The sequence below is a fragment of the Idiotropiscis lumnitzeri genome, chromosome 2 (genome assembly GCF_059441095.1).
Source record: "Idiotropiscis lumnitzeri isolate Australia: NSW breed Sydney's pygmy pipehorse chromosome 2, RoL_Ilum_1.0, whole genome shotgun sequence".
Classification (NCBI taxonomy): domain Eukaryota; kingdom Metazoa; phylum Chordata; class Actinopteri; order Syngnathiformes; family Syngnathidae; genus Idiotropiscis; species Idiotropiscis lumnitzeri.
Window position 1 is genome coordinate 15,793,572 of NC_142392.1, and position 23,530 is coordinate 15,817,101.

The 23,530-nt window shown below is 45.8% G+C and overlaps 1 protein-coding gene across 1 annotated transcript; it reads right to left on the reverse strand.

Moving 5' to 3' along the window:
* Positions 1 to 437: 437 nt before the first annotated feature.
* Positions 438 to 23,305, reverse strand: arid2 (AT-rich interaction domain 2). Its single transcript, XM_088288753.1, has 21 exons — positions 22,300 to 23,305; positions 22,083 to 22,176; positions 21,074 to 21,171; positions 13,991 to 14,124; positions 11,881 to 12,099; positions 11,704 to 11,771; positions 11,474 to 11,543; positions 9,850 to 10,100; positions 8,992 to 9,088; positions 8,692 to 8,901; positions 7,769 to 7,933; positions 7,132 to 7,210; positions 6,873 to 7,007; positions 6,431 to 6,642; positions 3,927 to 6,256; positions 3,165 to 3,304; positions 2,946 to 3,084; positions 2,761 to 2,846; positions 2,552 to 2,675; positions 1,534 to 1,625; positions 438 to 877 (listed from the first exon to the last, which is right to left on the reverse strand). Exons 1-21 carry the CDS (start codon positions 22,389 to 22,391, stop codon positions 766 to 768), a joined length of 4,947 nt encoding a protein of 1,648 aa, XP_088144879.1. The 5' UTR covers positions 22,392 to 23,305; the 3' UTR covers positions 438 to 765.
* Between the last annotated feature and the right edge of the window lie 225 nt (positions 23,306 to 23,530).

A 23,530-nucleotide genomic window follows, 5' to 3' on the forward strand; every position in this document is an offset into this window, starting at 1 on the left:
ATACTACTTTATTCAATCCTACCAAAGTAATGCTTCTATTAACACCACAGAGCAAGTTCTCCAGTGGCTGCATCATCATGAAAGAGGATCTTCTTTATATATATTCACAATATATTTACAAGATTTTATCTCATTAATCGTAATGGTATTCATTGCAATAATAAATAAGTGAAAATATATCGACTCAAGTAAGAAAACCAAGCTACCAAGTTTGAAAATAAAAAAAAAATAAAAAATAAAATAAAAAGTCTGTGCCAGTTGCCAGCCAAGTCCTCCTCCATCCCAACCCTGTGGGACGCCTTCCAAAGCCCGCCCCTGTCACACTTCATTCAGTCGGAACTCACTTATCAGTTCATGGGGTGAAACAGGGCAAAATAACAAAAAACGTTGATAAAATGTGCTCATGTTTGGTGCTCATTTTAGTTTTTTTTTTTGGAGGGGGGGGGGTGTTCGTTGGTGGAGTCCCTCAGGCAAGCAGTCGGAAAAAAAGCACCCTGTGATGGGCAGCTGGTGGAAGACCCCGTGGCAGTTTTTTTGAGTGTGTGGACAAGGGTACACGGCGGGGTTGCAAACACAGGTTGAAGGAGTTGAGGATCGACGGGAATGGGAGGGCGGTTTGGCGACAGGCGCGGCAGAAGGAGGTTCTTCAGTCCTGCACTCTGCTTCCTTCCAGACTCGCGACAAGCTCACCGGCTGCTTGCTCCTCTCGCCTTCAGTGGACGCGCGAGGATGACGGAGGGGTTGCCAGAGGTTGTCCTTTCGGCGTTAGGCCTGGAGCGAACGTGTCAGTTCATAAAGGCATTTGGCGAGCGTGGTGGACACCTCCATGTTACTTAGGGCGAGCACCGAGAGGTGAGGCTCGTGCTTTTTTACCAGCCTGAAAGTAAAAAAAACAAAAACAAAAAAAAAACGCGTCAGTTGTTGGCTCCGGGCTACAGTGGTACCTTGACTTGCGCAGGTTTTGTTTCATGACCACGTCGAGGAGCTTCATGTAGTCCCTGACAGGGTGTTGATTATCGTGCGATTTTCGCAGTTGGTGAGCATCACCACACACGACGCCATCTAGTGGCAACTACGGGCAATTACAATTCTTTTAACCGGTGGGTCAATTTGTCATAAATTCGGGTTAACTGTACAGAAAATCTAATCAATTTTCCCCAGTGAACCGCTATTAAACTGTTCAAGTTGCTCCCCAAAACTTTTTTCGTTACGCATTTTCAACATTAAAGGTAAGGCCTTTAAGGGGCGTGGCCTAGCAAGGCATATGGCCAGTCAGGTCAGTGTGAGCGTCTGGGGTGAGTTGTGGCCCACAGCAGCTCCTTACTAGTGTTGTCATTTTTCATTTGACCATTTGTCTCCTTGACCTAACACAAGGGGGAATTCCAGTATCTCTCTTAATTGCTCCGATTTTATTTTCACTCAATCTGAAACGCAACTCAACAGATGGTTTGTAAATAGGGTGGCACTCAGAAGCCAAGGGACCACTTTACTCACGGTTTCCGAGCAGCATATTCGAGTTAATCCGTTACTTACATGCGACCACAGTCCGAGTGCTTGGCGATGTTCTTTAACGTTAAGGCAGCAGTTAGTCGTATGTGTTTGGTCACTGGGCCCTCCTTCTCATCCTAGGAAGGAGAAAGAAGGCATAGGAATATGTTGAGACAAATGTTTTCAGGTGGAGTAGAAAGGAGAGCTGAACGATTTTTCGTTTTGGGACTGAAATTGTGATTCCTTGAATTTGAGATCCATTTTTTTTTTTTTTTTTTTCTCCCCAGGGCTCTGGTCCTCCATGTTAACCAATCAGTGGCAAGCGAGCAAGGATAGGTAACGCTAACCAGCTCCGAACTAGTCAAAAATAAATAAATAAAGTCACCTCAACGTAATGCTGTCAAACATGGTCACAGAAGTCCGGCTAGAACTGCTTAACGGTAATGCAATTAGTACGCATCGAGACATAAAAATAAGACGGCGGCTACATTAGCAATTTAGCACAAACGCTGGAACACGCTAACGGCTGACGTCAGCCATGACAATTAAGTATATTATATATTTACAATATCAGCAATGTTATTTGCACAATTTTGCCCCACAGTACTACGTTTGGAGATCTACACGATAAGTGCTCAAATTTATTATTAATAATCAAATTTAGCGTTGCTAAGGCACATGTTTATTTAGTAAATAGATTCCATTAATCACATTTCGATGAACGCGAGTAGTACGGCAGGTCGTGCCTTGAAAAGCCACTGGCCCCGTCACAAAACCTTTTTAGTGACTTTGTATTCTTACAGTCATGGTAATATTTTCATGGTGCGCCGCCATTTTGTGTCATATTTGTAAATGTTGCTGCACATTGTGAATATTGCACTTGAAGCTCGATTGCAAGAAAATCACAAACCGAATCGCAATGCATCTGTTAGAAAAATTGACATAAAATACAATTTGTAGCTCATATCTTTCAGCCCTTGTAGAAAGTCCGAAATATTTACAGACGGCCTTGTACGCTTCTCGATACAATGTATTGTCCAAAAAATAAATAAAAAAAACTCACTGTGAAGTCCCTGAAGACCAGGTTTCGAGAACCTCTGCGGAGGGCCATGAGAGCTGCGCTCGGATGATTGACGATTGCTTTCGGTGGTCGCGTCGCCGGAGTACTGCCCGCCGCCGGCGGCGTCCTGTAAAAGCGCAAAGTTGGGTTGAAAACAATTCTCGGCTGTTATTCAAACTACACGTTGGGTGTAACGCAAGCGATATACATACTGGGAAGAAGTCGGGTTGGGGCTTTGTGCCCGCTGTTCCTCCAGTTTGAGTCCAGCCAGCAAAGCCTCTCGAGAACAGTGCTTATCCTGGAGGTGAGCGGAGAGAAACAAATAAAAAGTTTCACATATGTTAAAGTATGATCTCGGTTGATGGTTCTCAAACATCAAATTTTTGGGGTTGTTAACCTGAAGATGCGTGATGAAGGACAGTCTCTGTCGCGGGAACGGGTCACATCCTTCCCACTGACACTGGCCTCCGTACGCGTCCTTTCCACCATGTTGCGTTGCGGCGTGGTAAAACACTTGGGATGGCGTCTCGAACCACCTAAAGGACCAATACCACGCCGAAAAATATGCACATTGTGAAGCAGTGCACGCAAAAGAACGACTATTCGCGCATCTTACCGTTTACAGGACTGCCAAAGACATTTGAAGTTCTGCCCCGCTTTCCTACTTTGCTCGGGCGGCGCTGCGGGGGCGGGGAGTTGAGGGCTGTTGCTGTCTGCGGTTGCAGGCTGGGTCGCGGGGGGCGGGGTAACAGTCGGCTATAGAAAAAGTGCAGCCGACATCACATGAGGGAATTGCTCCAGGAAATGCATTTGAGTTCTGAAAATATATTTGGAGCTATACTGTATGTTCAAAAAGTGAGTGAATGACAAGTTACTGCCAATTCCCACACAATATAACTAGTCAATGACATTGAAACAAAATCAAAAGACTTTCCAAAGATAAAATTGTGACGCAAATGCATAAAAAACTGCCAAGTATCCATTCTATACACTTTTGCGCAATACTTACGATAAACTACGGTAGTTTATAATATGCATGCCAATCGAGTGCTTTTGTACGCTGAGATGTAACCTAAGCTCTCTTCTGGAGGCGCAAGTTGTTCTCTCAGCAGCTTCGCTGTAGGAGGTTTGTATCAGCGAGAGCCAAATGGTCTTAACTGGCCTCACCTTCTTAACCTCCACATCAATCCGACCGCCGGCTTGACGGCGGAATTGATTTGTTTCGCAGCCTTTTTTGATTTTTTTAAACTCACACTGAATGATGGCAACTGCTTTTCGGACAGACTGAAAAATACTTCATAAATAGTCCAGACAGGACTGTGTAAGCAGATTTGACACCAATTTGCACTGACATGACATATCCTTCCTAATGACTCACCGTCGAGCCAGCTGCATGTGTGGGTGAGCAGTTCCTCTGCTGACTGGCGTTCTCTATTGCTACTTTGGCTACTGTGCTTGGGTCGGCTCCTGCGGGCACGGCCACCATGGTGGAACTGCTGCCCGCGTTGTTGGGGTCGCTGATGGTGATTATCCGAACTCCAACCTTGTTGGGGATTCCCGAGGACGCGGCCGCCGCCGCGCGATCCTCGCTCTCCGCCGGCCTCTTGACGCCCCGGGCTTCCGAGGCGACTCCGTTTGCAGGGGAGGCCGACGCGCTCTGGGAGGTAACGGCGATGGTGGGGGGCAGGGTGGAATTGGGGAGCAGTTGCTGCCTTAGCACGGGCACGGCGTGGCCAGGCCCTAAAGGTCCATTTGTTAATTCCGAGGGCGGCCTGGTGCTTACTGCCTGAGGTCCATTTGCCAGGCGTTCAGCCTGCTGGGCTTTGGCAGGGTCCTGCTGGAGGGGCGGACTGGGAGCGGTGGGGCTTGAGCTGTGACTCTTCTCGGTCGGGCCCACCTCCCCATTCCCCAAGTACTGCTTGGAAGCAATGTGATTTGGAATGTTTTTGCTAATGACACCACTGTCGCCCCGGTCAACATCGCACACCCCATTGACCAGTGTCTTTTTCGGGTCGGGGTTCCCCTCCAGAGCGGCGTCAAGGCCAGGGGAGAGGGCCTGTTTCCCATTAGCGGGGGGACTCTCGGCACCCGGGCCATTTAGTGTCCCCTGGCTGTTCCCTGAGTGGTATGGAGGTAGATTAGACTCCATGCACTTGCGACCGTTTAGCAGCTTGGCACCTACTCTGACATCCCCGTTGCTGGTTTTCCCGTTGGAGGAGTCGCCGTCGGCCATGGAGGAGTTCTCCATAACCTCGATTTTCCGCTCGTGGATGTGCAAGCCGGTGGCCTCCTTGGCCTCCTCCTCCTTTTGACAAATGATCTTGTCCCCTCTGAGCGGAGCCGGCGGCAGCGGTGGAACCGCAGGAGCTTGTTGGGGCACGCTTCCCGTCGAGAACAGAGGCGACGGGACACTCGGGGCCGCGGCGCCGTGGCTGACGGCGGCGACAGCGGCGGTGGAGGTGTTAAAGCCAGTGTTAGGGACCACAGTAAATGTGACTTGTCCAGCCGCCATGGGGGCCTGGATGATTGCGGCCGGACTGCTCGTCGAGATGAGCTGGCCAGGCAGGAGCTGGACCTGACTGGGAACCAGCTGAACGTTCAGTTGCTGAGGCTGCGGAGGCGCCACCTGGGAGCTGTAGGCCGTCTGGTAGATGACCTGTGAGCTCGAGCTGTTGGGAGGGGGCACCTGTGGCGCGGGCAGGATGAGCTTCCCGCCCGGGGTGGAAGGCCCTCGCTTTGGAAGCAGAAGCTGTTTGATCAAGCTGGACTCGGAGGAGGTAGGTTGAGAGGGAGGAGCTTGCGGAATCATTTGTTGATGTCGTTTAATGGACAGTGCGTGGCTGACAGTTTGATTGGGCTGGATTTGGGGATTCGGGTGGGACGCGACAGGCGGGCACGGGCTGGAAGGAGCTCCGGGCTGCCCAGCTATTTGAATAGACTGGGCACCAGGAACGGCGGCAGGGTTGGCAAGAACAATTTGGTGTATGGCGGGACTGTACGCTTGGTTTTGCTGAGGACTGGGACTGACTATTACGACACTCTGAGCCTGTGCCGGAGGCTGCTGGTTGGCTATCGTGGCTGCGGGGCCGGTGGACTGGTTTGGCGCTGGTTTGGGGGCGATATTCTGAAATGTGACACGTGACCCCGTGGAAGTGGGTGCCGGCGGATTATTTGACGTCACGTGGATGGAAGAGGTTGGTGCGGATGAAGCCACGCCGCACTGAGGGTCTGCGTGGGGAGAGGCTCCCTGCGGTGTGGACAGAGGTGGCGTTTGCGTTAGGGGTGGGTGTTGGGACATCGGGGGGCAGACACCTTGCACTCTGGCGGTGAGGATGTGGCCCTGGGGTACCTGCTGAAAAAGCGTGACTGGTGTCCCGGTAGGGAGCATGGGGGAATGCTGCTGAACCACAGGTGGGACCGTCGGGTTTTGGGGGCTGTGGTTCTGGGAGGCCGGTGCGGATGTTGGAATCTGGACAACTGGACCAGACCGGACATGCTGCTGCTGCGGCTGCTGTTGTTGTTGCACGACTGCCTGAGTGTTTGATGGTAACTGTAGAGGCATGTGCGGGGCCACTGGATTCTGGGAAACAGCTGGGTGGCTTGCATTGGGGGTCTCCTTCACATTGGCGGGCACAGATGGAATTGCGCTACCTACGCTCGTCGGGCCTGGTGGCCGGCCTAACTGTGGTGGATTCCCAGGAGCGACACCTAACCACACAAAAAAAAAAAAAAAAAAAAAAAAAAGAAAAGAACTGGTTAGTTTCTTTCCTTCCCACGACTTACAACTGAAATTCACATAACAGGATCTTTAAATGTTAAGGTCAAAATGGCCCTTTTGTTTAGTATCACCATTTTTTTTCCCCATCAAATTTTCTGTTCTACCTGGAGGTGTAGTCTGGGGGTCCGCAGGGGCTTCAGTTCGAACTGCAGGAGAGGGTGCTGAACCTGGCACCTGCTGTTGTTGAGGCTGCTGGTAGTACAGCTGGACGGGCAGCGGTATTGACCTCCGCCTGATCCCCACCAGGAGGATGTGAACGGGGCCGTTGGCTTTGGTCTCGTCCTGCCGCCGCATCGTATGATTGGGAAACACAGTCCTGCAGTTGGCATGGTAACAAGGCTCCAATGTGAAATAGCCCTTGGAGTCGCTTCATTTTAAATACGCATTTGTTCGCCAATGTCAAGTTTCATTAGATATTGAATAATTCATTTGTCTTCCGATAGCTTTAGCCTACTGCTCGCTTTTAAACATTGGTTTTATCTTTTCTCACCTTAGGGCACAAGCATTATGTAAGACATGATACAAACATCGTAAATAAAAACTGACCGTAGACATTTGAGGAAGCCGGTGGAGTTCAAGATGTTACTCCGTCCCATTTTGCTGCATGTCGAAAGGTACTCCGAGTACATGTCGGACCGGGACACGGAGCCCTCGGGGTTTGTCTCAAAGTGCGCATTTAGCCTGTTGGAGAAACAAATCACTGAGTATTGCTTACATTATGCACTGCTTACCAACACATCGACACATGGGATTAAACGGACCGGCTAGATTTCATTTCAATAGTGCAATTCCAAAGATGACTTACCATTGTAAAGTAAATTTTTCTCCATCAAGTTCAACTATGCCAGGTGGTGGTTGCGTGGACTGAGCCGGAGCGCGCGTTGCTGAAGAAAGAAAAAAAAAATATATAAAAATAAATAAAATAAATGAATTAAAAATATAAAAAAATAAATAAAATGAATTAAAAAACATATAAATAAAAAAATTTTTAAAATTCAGTATGCAGGTTCAGCTAAATCACCAAAAATAGCCTTCCCTAGACTGTCCACTAGATGTCAGACAAAATAATGAGTAAATTTGTGTTACAATCAAGAATAGAGGGATTGAAGCAATTTCATACATTTACACGTTCATGTAAAGCGACTGCTATTTTATTTATTTATTTAATTAGTCTGCAGAAAACTTGGCAAACAAGGGATAAAAGTAAAACTAACTACTCCCTGGTAAACTGGAAGGAATTTGGTCTGAATGACATTGAAAGCAGATTATTACAACTCTTATCAAGCTTCAACATAAAAGATGTGGCGTTTTAATTATTGTGCACCAAAATTCCACTTGCGTGCCGACATCTGGACTTTAATGAGCAACCGTAAAATAAATAGGCTCTATTTTATGTCTATTTGCGCTTGCAGTGTCACGGTTTGTGTGTGAAGGACACTCACTAGAGGCTGGCGCTCCCTGCACGGCCGCAGGTACCTGCTCGACCAGCTGCGGTCGAACTTCTGTAGCCTGTTCGGCATTGGCCTGATGCTCGATCAACCGCACCGCTGTCAAGGCATCGGGTCCAAACGTATGGAGGTCGACAGAAACTAATCTCACGAGCAGGTCTGATCAGGGAGAGAGAGGAAAATTGACACATTTTAGTACATAGGAAGTCCATTTGGCAGATCAAGCGTGACTAATTCGTTCAGTGAGAAGTCAATCCAAAATACGTCCAGAGGAGAAGTCCCAGTGCTCATTTTGAAAACGTAAGGGCCCCTCCAACCTAATCGGACGTCAGTCATGGTAACCAACTGTCGCGTCGGCCTAGAAGCCGGCACGCCGGACCGGAAATTGACCGAAGAACATGCCGCAAAAAGCCGGCGGAGACGCCAACTACTCCGGACGTTCCGCGCATGCTTGAAAAGTGGCAATAATCACCGCGCAGCCTTTCACGGTGATGTCCAACGACCACGGCCTGTCTTGAAATGACAGTAATTCATCTTCGCGCTCTTCTGTCCAGTCAGCTGTCATTTCCGTAGATGTGAAAATTGAGCTAAGTTCATTTTGATCTTGAGGAATAGCTTCAAATTTCACCGTTTGTCCGCTTTTACAACACCCCGCACTTGTCCAGTGCACGGATTCACGAGCTAACAGCCAATCACAGTTGGCCGCCCGACCCGATTCTACATGTTGAATCGGCCGAGCATGCCCCGCCTTACGGGGACGTAACAAATTAACATGCAACGCTGTCCGTCTCTGAATTTATTAAATCAATGCTGAATATGTTGAAAGGCTTTCTCAGTAAAAAGCAGGATTACCGCACTAGAATCCTCAAATTAAACAATCAAGACTTGAGCTCGGCATGCTGTTGTTCGGCGCCTACCTATGCTACGGTCCACAGAGGCAATCCTGCTGCAGGGAACCTCTCCGAGCTGAGCCAACAGGTAGAGCACCTCCAACGAGGCCATGAGGAGCATGAGGTCAGGCAGGGTGAGGAGCATCATTACCTCCCGGTACGAGTCCTGGTCCACATACTCACAGATGAGCACGCCGTTGTCCTCCGCTTTGCTCAGGTTGCCCAGGATCTCCATGGCTACATGACGAGAGAGACATTCCACAGGAGATGCTTGGAATCGCTGTGGCGACAACAGATTTATAGGAACCAGTGAAAGAGAAGCCGCACCTCTCATTTTGAGGAACCTGTCTCTGGACATTAAGCATTTGGTGATGGTGTGAAAGATCAGATGGGTCATCCGAAAGTCGACCGGATCGAGCTGCAGCTGCAAGGCAAAAAATAAATTAAAAAAAAAATAAAATAAGTGAGAATTGCAAATGAAATAATTCTGCTGACTGGGGAGGGCAAGAAGCAAAGTCAAGTTCAACGGCAGTGGAGTAAAATAAAACATGGTAACAAATTTTTCTCATAAAACAAATATTTCATTTGCATTCATTGATGCTATGTGTTGTGCAAATGTGACTTACGGATGCAAAAAATAAAAATAAAATGCCACTCTCGTTACTGGCGACAAAGCTCTAACTGACTGCATCGGGGGGGCTCTTTGCATACATTTTCTAGAAATAGCACTCTGATGAGGAGTTATTTCCCTGCATAGCGGTAAATTAACATACATAAATCATTCACGGAGGCTGTCGAAAATTTGGAAATACTACTTTCGGAATGCTCAGTTTCAAGACGTCAGGGTTTCGGATTGACTGCATGTGAGAACGTGACGTCGCCCATCGGTCGATTATTTGTTCTTCAAGATCATGTGGATTTTTTTTTTTTCCCCGCCGCCACATCATAGCACTATTTATGCAGGCGTTGCTTTGGTTTTAGGGCACAACACTGAAATTCCTATTCAGCTAATTATGACACCGATTATGCCAACGCTGCATATTTCCATAGCGACACATAGCTGTTTTCTTCATCACTGCGCAAGTCTTATCACACATCTACCGAAGTGATGATATCAATTCACTCAAAAATTGTGAACAGACTGCAAATGAACTTCCATCGATTAAAACCGCCCAGCAGACTCACCTCGGCAGCCACGTTGCCCAACGTGTCGAGCCCGAGTTGTCGGAGTGAGATGAGGTTACAGTGGGCACAGAGCAAAAGGAAGCGCAGGCACGTTCGGTTGGCCGCCAGCAGCTTGACGTTGGCCTCCTCGAAGGAGAGGTTTCGCAGGATGACGGCGACCTGCAGCACCCGCTGGGCCTCCATGTCGCTGATGCCCAGGTTCCGCGGTGGGTGGAAGAGGCTCTGCCAACGTTCTGCTACTGACGTACCATCTGAAGAAAGGAAAGTGCAATAATGTGGACTGGATATTCTGAACAGAAACTAGGGCTGAGATATGGCGTTAAAATAATCGCTCCAATGCCTCCCCTCCCCCATACACGCATAAAATTCCAATTTCCTATTTAAATAATTTCGCCCCTTTGTTTATGGGAAAAGCAAATGGCAATGGCATTATTCGAAACACGTCGAGCTTTGATTTCCCAGCAATCTAGGATTTGTTTTATTACTCCTGATACTAAACAAGCTTTGAAATAGTTTTGTAGTTAGTATTTTTCCTCCTGCAAGTCACCTCTCAGGGCACAGAGGAAGACAACTTTTCACATTCTGGAAAATCAAGTTAAGATGCTTATGTACCAGAGTGAACACAAATTGCACAGAAATGAGTTGTGCGGGGACAAGCCTTAAAAAAATAAATAAAAAAAAAATAAATAAAATGTTATATATATATATATATATATATAAATAAAACTACAATACAGCGTCTAAGTACAAAGCTTGGATTTTTTTTTTTTTTTTAATTTGCATTTGAGTTGTGCAGAAGAGGCAAGGCGACCTCAAGAAAATATTTACAGCTTGTACAGCACATACATCAGGTCAAAAACTTTGGACATGTCTTTGGAAATGTTCAGCATGAGTGAGTGATTGCCTTCCGCTGGGTTGTCTAACAAAAGCAGAGCGATGAAAAAAAACGATTTTTGCTCCGGTTGACTGTTTCGTAGCGGGAAGTAAAATCACTTGTTGCTTATTTTGTGGGGGGGCGGGGGTAGTCGCTAAGAGACGTTTAAAAAAAAAAAAAGTGAACTTGTCAACTTGCTTTTGCGAACAAGCTCTTCCCTCGTTGGAGTTATGATGCGAATGCAAGCCCACTTGCAACTACAGAAGCGCCAAACAACAATTGCGACCGCTCCAGTCCACGAAGCTGCTTGCACTATTGCAGAATTAAACACCGACTAGTTTTATTAGAGGGGAGGCAGAGAACTTTGAAGTAACGCGAGAACCTTTCATTATATAAGATATTGTCCTCAGCGATAAACTTGAATAAAACCATAAAATTGCTTAGCCTTAGTGGAAGCTTGTTTGATTATAATTTGTATTCATTTTTGAAATTCTGGACCCCTTATCTTTTGTATAACCACAATGTGGACAGCAGCATTTTACGCAATCACCGGCTTTGGCTCGGAAAAGAAGGAGGCTGCAGCTGGCAAAGAATTGTCTTCATTGAGAAGCCACTTGCAAACGAAAGGTGGGATCGGTCATTTTAACTTGCGTCAAATCACAAGAGCATCTTTTTTTTTTTTTTTTTTACCCCCGTCCAAGGTGATTTATTTATCTTTTTAAAAAAAAAACAACATGGTAGCTGTGTTACCTTGTGCTGTGCTGCTCTTATCCCAGATCAGCTCCCTGACTTCAGCATCCTGCACCACCTCCTTCCAAAACTGAGAGCGAACGGGGCGTAGAGCAAAAAAAACAACAAAAAAAAAAATCAAATGGGCTGTTAGTAAGCGATTTCCAACAAATTAATCATTCTTTGAGACAAGAGTCCATTATCATAATTTTTTGCCTCATTTTAACTCATGAAGCGTGGCAAAACATTACCCTGATAAAATCCCGGGACGTTTTGGCCTTCCAGTCGGTACCAAACACCCCGGAGAAGCTGCCTAGCGCTACAAAAAAAAAAAAAAAAAAAAAACAGAGCATGGGGTGAATACATTTTTTAAATTTGTTTTACATCCAACAGTTGGAAGGGCGGGAGAGACGCTGTCGCAAACGTACAGTCGTCGAAGACGCCAGTGTGGGCCAGTAGCAACGTGACCAATTTGGGGTCCTTGTCCAGCTGCATGGCGTGCTTGCTCTCGTTGGAGAGCAGAGTGCAAACGTTGACAGCAAAGTCCACTTCATTGGGCAGGCCCGATAGGAGAGACAGCACCAGTTTGTTGTAGTCGCACGGCGGGATAAAATCAGAAGACAGCCCGTAGCTTTGGCGGAGATAGTCTGGGAAGAAAAGAAGGGGGGGAAAAAAAAAAACATGTGTTTAATATTCCTATGATGATGCAATTTGGCACCGGAAATAAAAAAAAGTGGTTGCTCCGAAGACTTTAAACATGCAAGAGCAGCTTCTGATCCACGTTTCAAAGCAAAATTCATGTCCCACAAACGGGTTTGCTTTTCTTAGTGACTGTAAAGCCGGAGGAAGAAAAAAAGGCAGTGTCACCTCAATGAGCGACTTTTGCCTCTCAGCCAGCTAGTCAAGCTCCGATTTATTTTCCTGATCCAAGTTTAATGCTCCCCTTCAACAACAAATAAAGTTTTAACCTTGTTCACGGGTCAGAGCGTTTGTAAGCCAAGTCGGCAGCAGAAAACAAAGGACTGCTCAGTCTTTTTTTTTTTTTTGAAGCTGCAGAGGACATCTAAAGGAACTGATCTCGTCGTCTGGTGGCTTTGTGCATTTACATATTATCAGCAGAGAGAAAGATTTTATCAGCGTAATTATTGAGCAGCCTTGGCATCAAAGAAAGACTTTTTTTTTTCCCTCTTTAATTTACAGTAAAGCAAACGTGTCAGGGATGGTAACCACGGTCGAAGAAAAAAAAAAAATGCGTAATTGAGAGGAGATGTTTTAATGAAAATCATCTGGGCTCCTTTTCCAGCGACAATTGCACCATTCAATTCCCGCGAGTTGCTGTTCGACCCTGAACACCTGCATGGGATCGGAACAAAAGAGAGACTTGTACAACAAGGCTTCATGCAAAAGGACGAGCGACGTTGCTGCGGGGCTAAGACTAAAATAGATCTCCTTTTGTATGATGTTCTTTTACATTTCGGAGTTTAGCGCAATGCTACGTTGGCGAGGGAAAAGAGTCGCACAGCAGTTATCATTTGGCATCAACAAGTCCGTTACACCGGACAAGCACGCAATAAAACCGGTTCGAAAAGGAACAAACGAACAAAAAACAAAAAAATAGACATCTAAGTGTAATAGAATGCAATTTTCAAATTGCAAAGGCAGCAATTTGTCCAACGTGGTAGGTTCCAACAATTAGGTCATTTTAAATTAAATCATCAAGTGTCTGTCATTAAATCCATCCGGAAGGACAAATGTCAGAACAGAATAATAAAAAAAAAAAAAAAAAAAAAAAAAAAAAAAGCAATTAATGTGATGTTTTCCCTGGTTAGTCATATTTAAAAAAAAAAATGAAATCTTGAAAAACATTCAGCAGTGAGCGCGGGCAAATGAACTGAATTATGGAAGGCGCTAATCTGAACTGAGGCAAGGCAATAATCAACAAGCACTTCCGCTCTCTTCCTTTCATCAATAATGTCTTGTCAGTTCCCTCCTGCTGTTTTTTTGCCTCGGCCAACGAAGCGGAACATTTAGTTCGAAATACATCTTCTCTCGGATGTGCTTTCATCCCGAGGATGCATGTCCCCCCCCCCCCAAAAAAAAAAATTAACAATGATTTAGCAAAGTTATTTACAGAATCAACTTCCACCAACAAACGGTCGCTCGCTCACCGCGTGCCTCACAGGCGCGGTTCCAACACAGTAAAAGCACTACGAGGTGAAATATGGAGTAAACCTCATGCGGCAATGAAAAGGTGATGAGCGACACACAAGGTAAAAAAAAAATATTTAAAAAAAATCTCAATAAGTGGTTACCACGCAAGGACGCCATGTGTTGTGTAAATGCTACACTCGACTGCCCGATGCGGTGATGCGGCGCTGTAATCGCATCAGCATGAGGATTAACCGATTTTTTTGAAATTTGTTCAGACACAAATGCAATTTTTAATCCATCTACCTGATGCATAAAACATTGCCGGCCCAGCGACGGACGCAAAAAGCAAAAAAAAAAAAAAAACTTCTAAGAGTGCATTTGGCGTACCTGATACAACATGTTGCTGGTAGTTGTAAGAAGTGGGAATGGCGCCGACTGGAAGAAAGGTCTTGGTGTTCCCTGGCTGCGCTTCGTCATCATCCTCGCCAAAGTGGTGGACTCGCTCGTACTTTTCCAAGTATCTGCGCAGAAAAGGAGAGTGATGAGCAAAGTGTAACCTGCTGCTTTTGCAAGCCTGAGTGTCACACACGCTGTGGCTTGGGGGAGAAAAAAAATTGAATTATAGTAGATGCTGTGCCATGGTGGGCAATAAAAAGCTGAGCTCGAAATATTGAATATTGACACTCAGCATTGTAAGGGAAGGAAGCAGTTTGAGATTTTTTTTTTTCAAAGTAGCGTTTCCATAAATCACAACCACACCGAGTAAAGACACAGCTGACTATTTCGGCAAGACAAAGTGCATCACTGAATTAATTTTCAGTCATCTATGTTGCGTTCAAGGAATCCAGGGAAATTTGAGCACCACGCCACATATTTAGTCAGCTCTTCATGACGGAAGGTTCGTTCGACAGACGAAAAAAAAAAATATCACCAGGTTTCTTGCATCTCAACGCAGGTTTGATTCGCGGCTTTGTTCCATGTGAAATTAAATTTAAGGACCAACTTCTGCTCTTAATCGTCACGACTAAATCCACATCACCGTTTTGTTGCTTCCGTTATTGTGACTGCGCATGACGTCAATCCTGTAAATTTCGTCCTATTTCATGTCAATAATTCATTTTGAAATTTGCAAGAAATGCAACCTCTAAACAATTGCAAGGAACTTGGCAAACATGAGCAATTAAGTCATTCCTTCTCCGCGATAAGACAACATGTCGTCAGTCATGCCAACACACAAAAAAATACCTTTGCGCTGAGAGTGTGGCGAACCCTGCCTGTGCCTGTGTGGCCGTGAGTCACCAACAGGGCCAGCCAGTGGCTGTTACCGAATGAGGCCCCCGCTTGTTCATCATGGTCGAGGTAATCCCCCATCCGCTGGCTGCCGGGTGACACGCTCGACTATAAATACACCGCGTTCGCCGCTCGTGGCGGGGAAGGAGAGAGCGAACAAGGCGAGCGGGAGAGATAGGGCCTCAATGCAGCGTCATCAACCGCTGTCTGGCCAAAAGCAGATAATGGCTATAGATGGGTGGGAGCCATTTTTTTTTTTTTTTTTAGAGGGGCTCCACACCTCTTCTACTTTGTACATACTCATTTGTGGAGAAAGAGCCGCATTTAGCGTTTTTGTATTTTGATTTCCTCACAATAAAAGACTCATTTTTAATGCTTTTACAGAGTGAGTGTGATATTGAGCATGGTTAGAATAAAACAACCACAAAACTTAAAGAAGGGCGGGAGATAGGTCAAGCAATTAATTTTTTTAGATTTTAGCCTTGTAAACAAAACTAAAATTACGATTTTTGACCCCAATGCAAGTGGATTGTAACAGCAAAATGTGAGACGATCCTCTATTTCAATTATCACCCAACCCAAAAATTTAAAGCAACTGGCACAGCTTTAATAATCGCATTTTTTATGATTATTATTGCTAGGAGAATAATGCAGAAATATGTGCAGAATTGTAAGAAAACAAAAATGTGGATTTCCGTCAGCAAAAAAAAAAAAAAAAAAAAATCATCTGCACCTTCCTTCTGAAAAACACAACCAATCAAAACAACCACCTTTCATGCTTAAGCGAAGCTAAATCCACATGCACAAGTTGGGTTACAATTTGGTCGGGTTGCCTTGGCGGAGGTGCCAGTCCACTGATTTTAATGCTTTAGGGTGAAGGGTCAAAAACAGGAAATGTGAGCTTCACACCCTTGCTCCTGATCAAAGAGGCGAACAGGAAGCCTGGCCGCGAGACTGCAGATCATATCGCCTAGATTCGGTTAGAGAAGCGAACACCTCGACTTTTAAACGATTTTATGGGGCCGTCTCGAGTGGCGGGCAAAAAAACACCGACCTTCCCGCTGCATGGTGGCGCGTCAGCATCATGAGAACGCTGTAGATAATAAACAATATAGCTGCTAGTCTTACATTTAAAAAAAAAAAAAAAAAACATAACGTACATTGCATTCAAATGACCAAAACAAAATCGGGGCTTTACCGCCCTATTGCCCTTGGTGTTTGATTCCACTGCCCCCTGCTGGACACGGATAAAGTCGCGCAAAAGGTCCAGAGAGTCTGCTTCGTCAATAATCCCCGGATGAGTTTCATGCGCCAGACTGAGTAACCCTTCAAAATGTAGATGATTGACAGCTCAGAGTAAAAGTGTAAAGATGCTATTTGGCGCAGCCGTAATCTAGCTGACAAAACATTACTCCAAGGACTAAAACACTGATTTGGTGCTCTAAATGCAGCCCCTGCGGCATCCACTGATAATGTATGACAGGCGCATACGCATGGAAAGGTCAGCGCACGAGACGGCGCAATAATACCACTCAAATCTTTTACAGCTGCAAACATCTGCATCTGAGCGAGCGGGCGAGCGAGCAGCCTCGCCATCTAAAAAGGCTTTTCACAATGATGCCAGTTCCTCTGCAGAACTGAGAACATAGTGATTGTTGTCAAGGAGAAAGGGGGGAATTTTTTTTTTTTTTCTTCCGCCAAAGCTGGTGCATGTTGTCAGACAAACGCAAGTGCTGACAATTGCGTTTTCTAAAAATGATCCTTTCCCCTTCCGTACAGTGAGACTTTAACAAGGCTGATTCACAACAGACTGGAGCTGACCTTCTCCTTGACGGCATAGCTGTTGGAATCACAACAGTCTTCCCCTAAGAATTTATTGCTATTGTTTATTAAAAGCCCGTGAACAAAAAGTCCTCGCCGATGATTTGTGCATTTAGCCGTAGCAACAAAAAAAGCGGGAACCCGAGCTTCGCCTGTCTAGTCCAAGGCAGATCTGTCAATCTTCCGGCCAGAGAGGAGACGAGAAGACGAGATGAGGCTGTCAGAGGCGGCTGACACCGCCTGCGGGCAGGTCAAAACACAAACACAAAGTCTTAAAAGCCCTCAGGTTGTCCATGATAGATAGATCTTGAGCCATACTCGCCGATAGGCTCATCTTTATCCAGAGGCCGGCCGTCACAGCTCGACTACCTTTCAGTCTGCAGCAATAGACCGAAAGACACAGCTGATGCAAAACAGTTCAAAGGCCAGGAAATTTCTCGTCAAGTGGATAGAATGCCTCTTAGCGAACAACAAATTAGCTTCTTTTTTAGACTGCAACGTCGGCTTAAGAGAGTCAAACGCTACGGCGCTCTGCTTGTTTACACCCGAGTAAGCTGATTTGCCAAGAGACACACAACCATGACTGCCTCCCCCCCCCATTTATAAGTGGAATAATTTGCTGCGTGTTGCCATCATCTGTGTGAGACATCAAGGTGGGAACAGCGAAGCATCGCTTGCGATAGCAACCTGAGTGAAAGGTGCTTCAAAACAAAGCAGACATTGACTAAGAATGCGCAAAGGACGGTTAATATAATTGCTTTCGGGGTCAGGAGGATGTGCAGCCATTAATAGTGCAGGCTCAAAGGTTCCGCGAGAGAAAATTTACGCATGCATCCGCTGGTGTTGGCGTTGAGCCGATACCGCAAAAAAAAAAAAAAAAAAAAAAAAAAAAGGATACGAGGACTGAATTTAACGGCATCGGTTCACCACGTAAAAAGAAATCCGTTTCGGCCAAGGTGTGAAACGCAGACGACTTAGAATGGGCCATGACAGGTCCCCTAACCGAGCCATTTAGAATGAAAATGTCGTCACATAAAAAAAAATGACTCAAGAGCTATTTGGGAACACTTGTGAGTCGTCACCACAAGCAAACACACCTGCTGAACGGCTGTTTGCAGGTCAACTGTCGCACATGTGCTTATCAAAAGGTGATGTTCATTCACAGGCGTGCTTGCTGTTTGTTTGTGCGCGCAACCGTGGCAGATTTGGATGAGCGCCGCTCTTCATTGGGATTTTAAAACAAGATGAGTGCGAGCTCAGATTACCACAACGTGGCCCGCATCCAAATTTTTTTTTAAATTTGGTGGGTTGCGTCCCGTAACTGACACTTGCCGGGTAATGTTTAGAATCACTATTAAAAAAAAAAATGGTTGACAGATTAGAAGATTAGGGGGGAAAAAATTTTGGGAAGCGCATGCTAGCAATCTGCTAGCTTGAGCTTTTTAGTAGCCATTCTGCAAACCGAGAAAACTGAAAGATTGAACCAAGATTCTCCGTCATTTCTGCTACCAAACCGAGTAAACTTGACTACTTCGCGACATACAAAACTCTTAAAAACAGCCAAGAGCCGTTAAACACTTCCTTGACACCAATTACTACTTTCCTATTAGCCAAAGCTTTGGCTTTATCTTAAGACGTTACGGAAAGAACAAAAACAGGTTAATACTAAAAACTCATCCAAGCACAAGAATGTGCGCTTAAACAACTAATCAGTAATCGTGGAAATATTCTGCAAAACTATCAGGTCGTTTCAAACTGTTAACTGGGCAACAACAACAAAAAAAATAAAAAAAATAGCAACTCCGCGTCAATTAGCGGGCGTTTCCATTTGATAGTAGTTTGAAAAGTCACATCTTCCTCTCAAGCTCCGTTTGACGTGAGGACGTTAGATAGCAAAATGCCGCATTTAAGCCATTAAAAAGGAAATCTTTATCATGGGCCCGTCAGTATGAACAATGGACAAGTTTGAGCCTCCGACAGCGCGAGCGAGCGGTTCCTAGATGTCAGTGCCTTGTGGGCCTGCATCCCACCCGCTGGGGCCGCGGCGGCGAGGGCAAACAGAGGTTAAGCCCGCGTCACCTGACTTGTCCTCAAGTTCACAATTGGGGCGAGACCGCGGTGATGCCCAACGAGCTCATTTCCTCACCGCGTTTTGTTCATCCTCTAATGAAGGAGCGTTTGGATCGTTGTGGGGAGAGTTTCACTTGAAAGTCAAGATGTGAGGGTGGGGAGCTCGGCGCAAAAAAAAAAAAAAAGGAAAAAAAAAAAATCATGGGTTGTGGTCATTGCACCGCAGCTGTGATCAGGTTGATTAGGGCTTTAAAACGAGCCGCTCCGGTGGGAATTTTGGGGAGGTTGCTTTCGCATCGCTCTTCTTTTCCTTGCGCTTTAAATTTTGATAATGAACCCAAAACTATCCCGTCTGATATAAAGCGCAACGTTTTGATTCGCAGCGCAACAAAAAACGAACGCGGCACTTTCGCCGGCTCCGGATGTCAACGTTAGCGCCCCAACGACTTGAAAACGAGCGGTAGAAATGGATCTGGCAAGCGTCTCCGCTTATTACCGCTGACATTCACATATGGAACGGACAGTGAACTCGCGCGCCGCGGCGCATTGTGCGACTGACCATTCAAAAGTTTGGCAACGAGCGGCGCTCGAAACACAAACGCCACGGGTCCTTTTCTTTTTGGGTGGATTATTCTCACAAGGGTAACAAGTTGGAACACCATCAGCCAATCACAGAGCACACATAAGTAAACAACTATTCAAACTCAAATTCACAACCTATGGACAATTTGGAGTCTTCAATGAACCTGCCGTGGATTGCGGAATTTGGGAGGAAGAAGACTGGGAGAGAGAACCCAAACAAGCAAGGGAGAAACATGCAAACTCTAGAGACACGGTATTCTAGCTAGTCGGAAGATGATGAATGAATCTGTTTCAAAAATGTAAAAAAAAAAAAAAAAACATGCAAATCTTAAATTGTTACAAAAAAAATAAATAAATAAATAAAACACCGCCATTCCAGAGTAGCTTGCAGATGTCAGAGCAGTCAGGAGCTACACGTGGTCGCTCAACTGACTCGCCATGGTTAACACCAAATATCAACAAAGCATTTGTATCTTTCAGCGCGAAACTTCCTATAACGCCGCATGACAACCTCCAATCTGGGGAAAGCCAAAAGGAAACCTTCACCCTGCAGCGATTACAATAAAAAGGTCAAAGAAAATATAATTTCCCCCCTTTCATTCAATGAGCGATCATACACAGTCAGCAAAAACAGGTGGCGAGCATCGAGCATCGCCGGGTTCACTCAGAGTTGCTCGCTGCCCGTGACATCCACTGCGTTGAACTTCCTTTGATAAAAATCAACAAATTAGTTCCAACGGCTGTTGTGACACGAGAAAGATATATTCTGCATGCAGCCTCCCTCAGCTGTCAGCCTGTGTTTGCTGCTCCCTATTTCACCAAGTATTTTAAAGAGCGACATCATTTAAAAAAAAAAAAAAAAAAAATGACTGTTGCAGTGGTCAGCGAAGGTCGCTTATTCTTTTAAATCAGTCTTAAAAAGACAGCCGCAATTGTGCGCGCAAGCATTCTGCACATGCAAAACTGGAATTCTGCATATTTACCGAGCCTACGAGTTCAACAGCTTCCCACCCATTACTGCATGCATGCACTGGAAAAAGCACAACAGACCGTCTTGTCATCCGCCTTTCTGTCAAGTTATATGCTCCGCTCTCTCCTTTCAAATACTCCCATTCGCTTAAGACAGCAAGCCGTCTAATAGACGTTTGTCTCGCTAATAAAAGCTGATGGGTATCCATCTGTGATCTTAAAAGGAACTGAGAGCATCCGCCGCAAGAGGAGGGAAAAGAACCGCTACACTTGGCCACCTTGCAGCGTTAACTAGGTAGAAATGCAAAGACAGCTCGCTTCTGAAGCAATTACAGAGCTGCAGAAGTGGCCGCACGGGTCTCGCTGCTTGCAAAGGTGGATTTTTCCAGCAGACGAGAGCTGACAATGACAGGAGCGAACATCGGATATGATGAGAGAACAGCGCTTAAGCTGCCGAGAAGAGCCAAACTCCCATCACTGGCAGCTGACTGTTGCGACATGAAAACAAAACACGATGGCGAAAAAAAAAAAAAAAAGTCAAGGGCTCATTACAAATGTGATCTAAAAATTTACATGCCATATAGTTTTTCAAAGGGCCTGTGATGTCACGGCACAATAAAGCCACTGATTCCAAGCAAGAGGAGTAAAAAAAAACGCCTGTTGATTGCATCCTAACACTTGTAAACACTTCCCACATGCTGCCTGGGAGGCACAGAGCTGCATAACCGTGCTACTCACCGAAGGTAGTACTGTTTTAAAGCGAATGCAGCGTTGGAGCAACTCCTTGGAAAATTAAACTCTTCCCCGAGTTCATTCCATTGGTTTTTGTCAGACACCTGCAAGATGAGCAAAAGGGTTGTTAGAAGAAAGGCTACAAAATATAATAAAAGCACACCTGCAAGATGAGGGGAAAAGAGCGGCAACGTTAGAACAGTCTGGTTTTCTCTCTACAGGTTCCCCAATAAGGACTGATGAAAATCAAAATGTTAGTAAAAAAAAAAAAATGTTAACGCACGCGTAAATAATGACGTGAATAAACACACCGCGCGGTAGAATGCCGCAAATGTGTGCATTCCTTGCGTATATTTACATTTGACACACAAGTGTGTATGTACAAGTGTTGGGAGACTTAACGTTTCAGTTGAAGCTAGTTAGCAACACGGCTAACATGCTAAGTTGACTTTTCCCACGCTAGCCTAACACGCAAACGACGCCAAACTCCCAACAAACTGTGCCCGCGGAGAGGAGGAATGTGTTAGTTGGTGGTAAGGCGTTTATTCGGGGTTCGGTGCGGTGCCGTTGACAGTGTTCACTATGCGGGCCTGCGAGGCCTGCATTTTGTGAGCGACCATGAAGCCGAGGAAAATGGCGAGGAAAGAGGGGGGAAAACGAAGGCTTTTCCCGGCGAGTCGAGCGCCGAGCGGCGGCCCGGCGGCACGGTTCGTCTTCCGTGGTGTTTTCCGAGTGGCGATAATCGATGTTAAACGTGCCCGCTAATTTTGAGTGGCTCCCGAGTGCGCTCTGGCTCGCGGCGCTCGCCACTCAATGGAAAGCGCACAACAACACAAGGCAGCACATTGCAATAGAGATACATGGCAAACTAGCACAAGGCCAACACCGACCCACTAACGGCTGTCTGCGGGGGGGATCCACTCGTCCCAGGCTGCCCACACGGGAGTCGCGGAGAGGTCCACGAGCCGCACGGAGCGGGGTGCAAAAAAAAATCCACTTTTGGTTCTCCACTTACCTTAGCAAATCCACCTAAAGAGACGACTCTGAAATAGAGAGCGTTCAGATCCAGCTCTTTCCCACCCACGATAGGAATCTTCTTGAACGGCGATCTAGGGAGAAAACGTCACAAATGAGCACAAATGTCTCTCAATAACAGCTCGGCGCAAGTCAGAGTGCCGTTCGATGTGAACCCAAAGTTGCATTTGGTGTGAATAAAGGCGCCCGATTCTCACCCTCTGCTTTGGTGGAATTGCCGCAGCTCGTCCAGGAAAGCCTGTCCCTTCCTTCGCTGATCTGGAAGATTTTTCCCCGTCGAATTTGCCATTGTTTTTGCATGCAAAAACGGTTAAAGCCCACTTCGGTTGCTTCCTAAGACACCAACGATCCCATACTCCGCCGGCGCTCAGTCATTCGCGAAGCTGAGTGTTTAAAAAGTTAAAGAAATAGCTGGTAGCAAGAAGAGCGGCAGGCTCGCTAATAAAGACTGATGCACACAGCGAGCGGACTACCCGGACTAAGTTCCAAACGAACAGTCCCAAATACGAGCGACCTACCGGCGGATTAGGCACGCCATTGCGGGACGTGTGCGATTAATGCTTTTTGGTAGCGGTTGTATTCGTTTGGAGTGGTTTGACAGTGTGTTACGGACGCGGCGCCGAGGCAATCGCACACACTGTAGAGCGGCAGAGGGATCCTGTTCTCAGACAAAAAGATGAGAAGGCCGCGGAGGCCGGCCTGCCGTGCGTGCAGCGCCCTCTGTGGCCGAGCTCCGCACTGCAACTAGGTCCAGGGCAGAGCGACTGCTGGAACAATAGACTGTTTTCTTTTTTTAGGGACCGTCTGACAAATTCTCTAAAAAAACGGGTCAGGAGGGACTTGTCAATGTCCCGTGGGGGTAGGGTATAAGGCTAATAACACGGTATTTTATTATTAAAAAAAATAATAACAATAATAATTGTTTTTTCCTCACATCCTAGTTTGGGTTCACAATAAAAACTACTAATTAAATCTGCAAAAGATTTATATTTTTCCTCTTAGACATCCTAATTCGGAATAACTCTGAAAACTAACTAAGGCTTACGTGTGTCAAAAAAGGATCATTCTTGTAAACATAGCCTACTGTATAATTACTGACACGGGATCTTGTTGCACAAGTCATTAAAAAGTTAATATTTTTCAACACAGACATCCCAATTTGTTTCAGAATGAAAACCACTGCTAAACTACCCCCCCATAAATAAAATTAAATAACATATTGTACTGTAATATCATGTGGGAGATATGATGAAACACTAACAGAGGAATTTATTATTGCTCTATCTATTAAAACGGAATATATACTCAGAGTTCCTAATTGAAGATAATACAAGAAAAATACAGTTATGACAGAAATTTTAAAAATAATTGCAGGACATCACCCCTAAACCACTTTAATCATCTTATATTTGCATTTGCTAAAATAAA

What these genes read in the sequence shown, in the direction of transcription:
- arid2 (XM_088288753.1), bottom strand. Translation starts at nt 22,391, where the DNA reads ATGGCAAATTCGACGGGGAAAAATCTTCCAGATCAGCGAAGGAAGGGA. An exon ending in TAAGAGCAGCACAGCACAAG is followed by an intron (nt 10,101 to 11,473) that starts GTAACACAGCTA and finishes TCCTTTCTTCAG; the next exon opens with ATGGTACGTCAGTAGCAGAA. An exon ending in CTTTGGCAGTCCTGTAAACG is followed by an intron (nt 3,085 to 3,164) that starts GTAAGATGCGCG and finishes TTGGTCCTTTAG; the next exon opens with GTGGTTCGAGACGCCATCCC.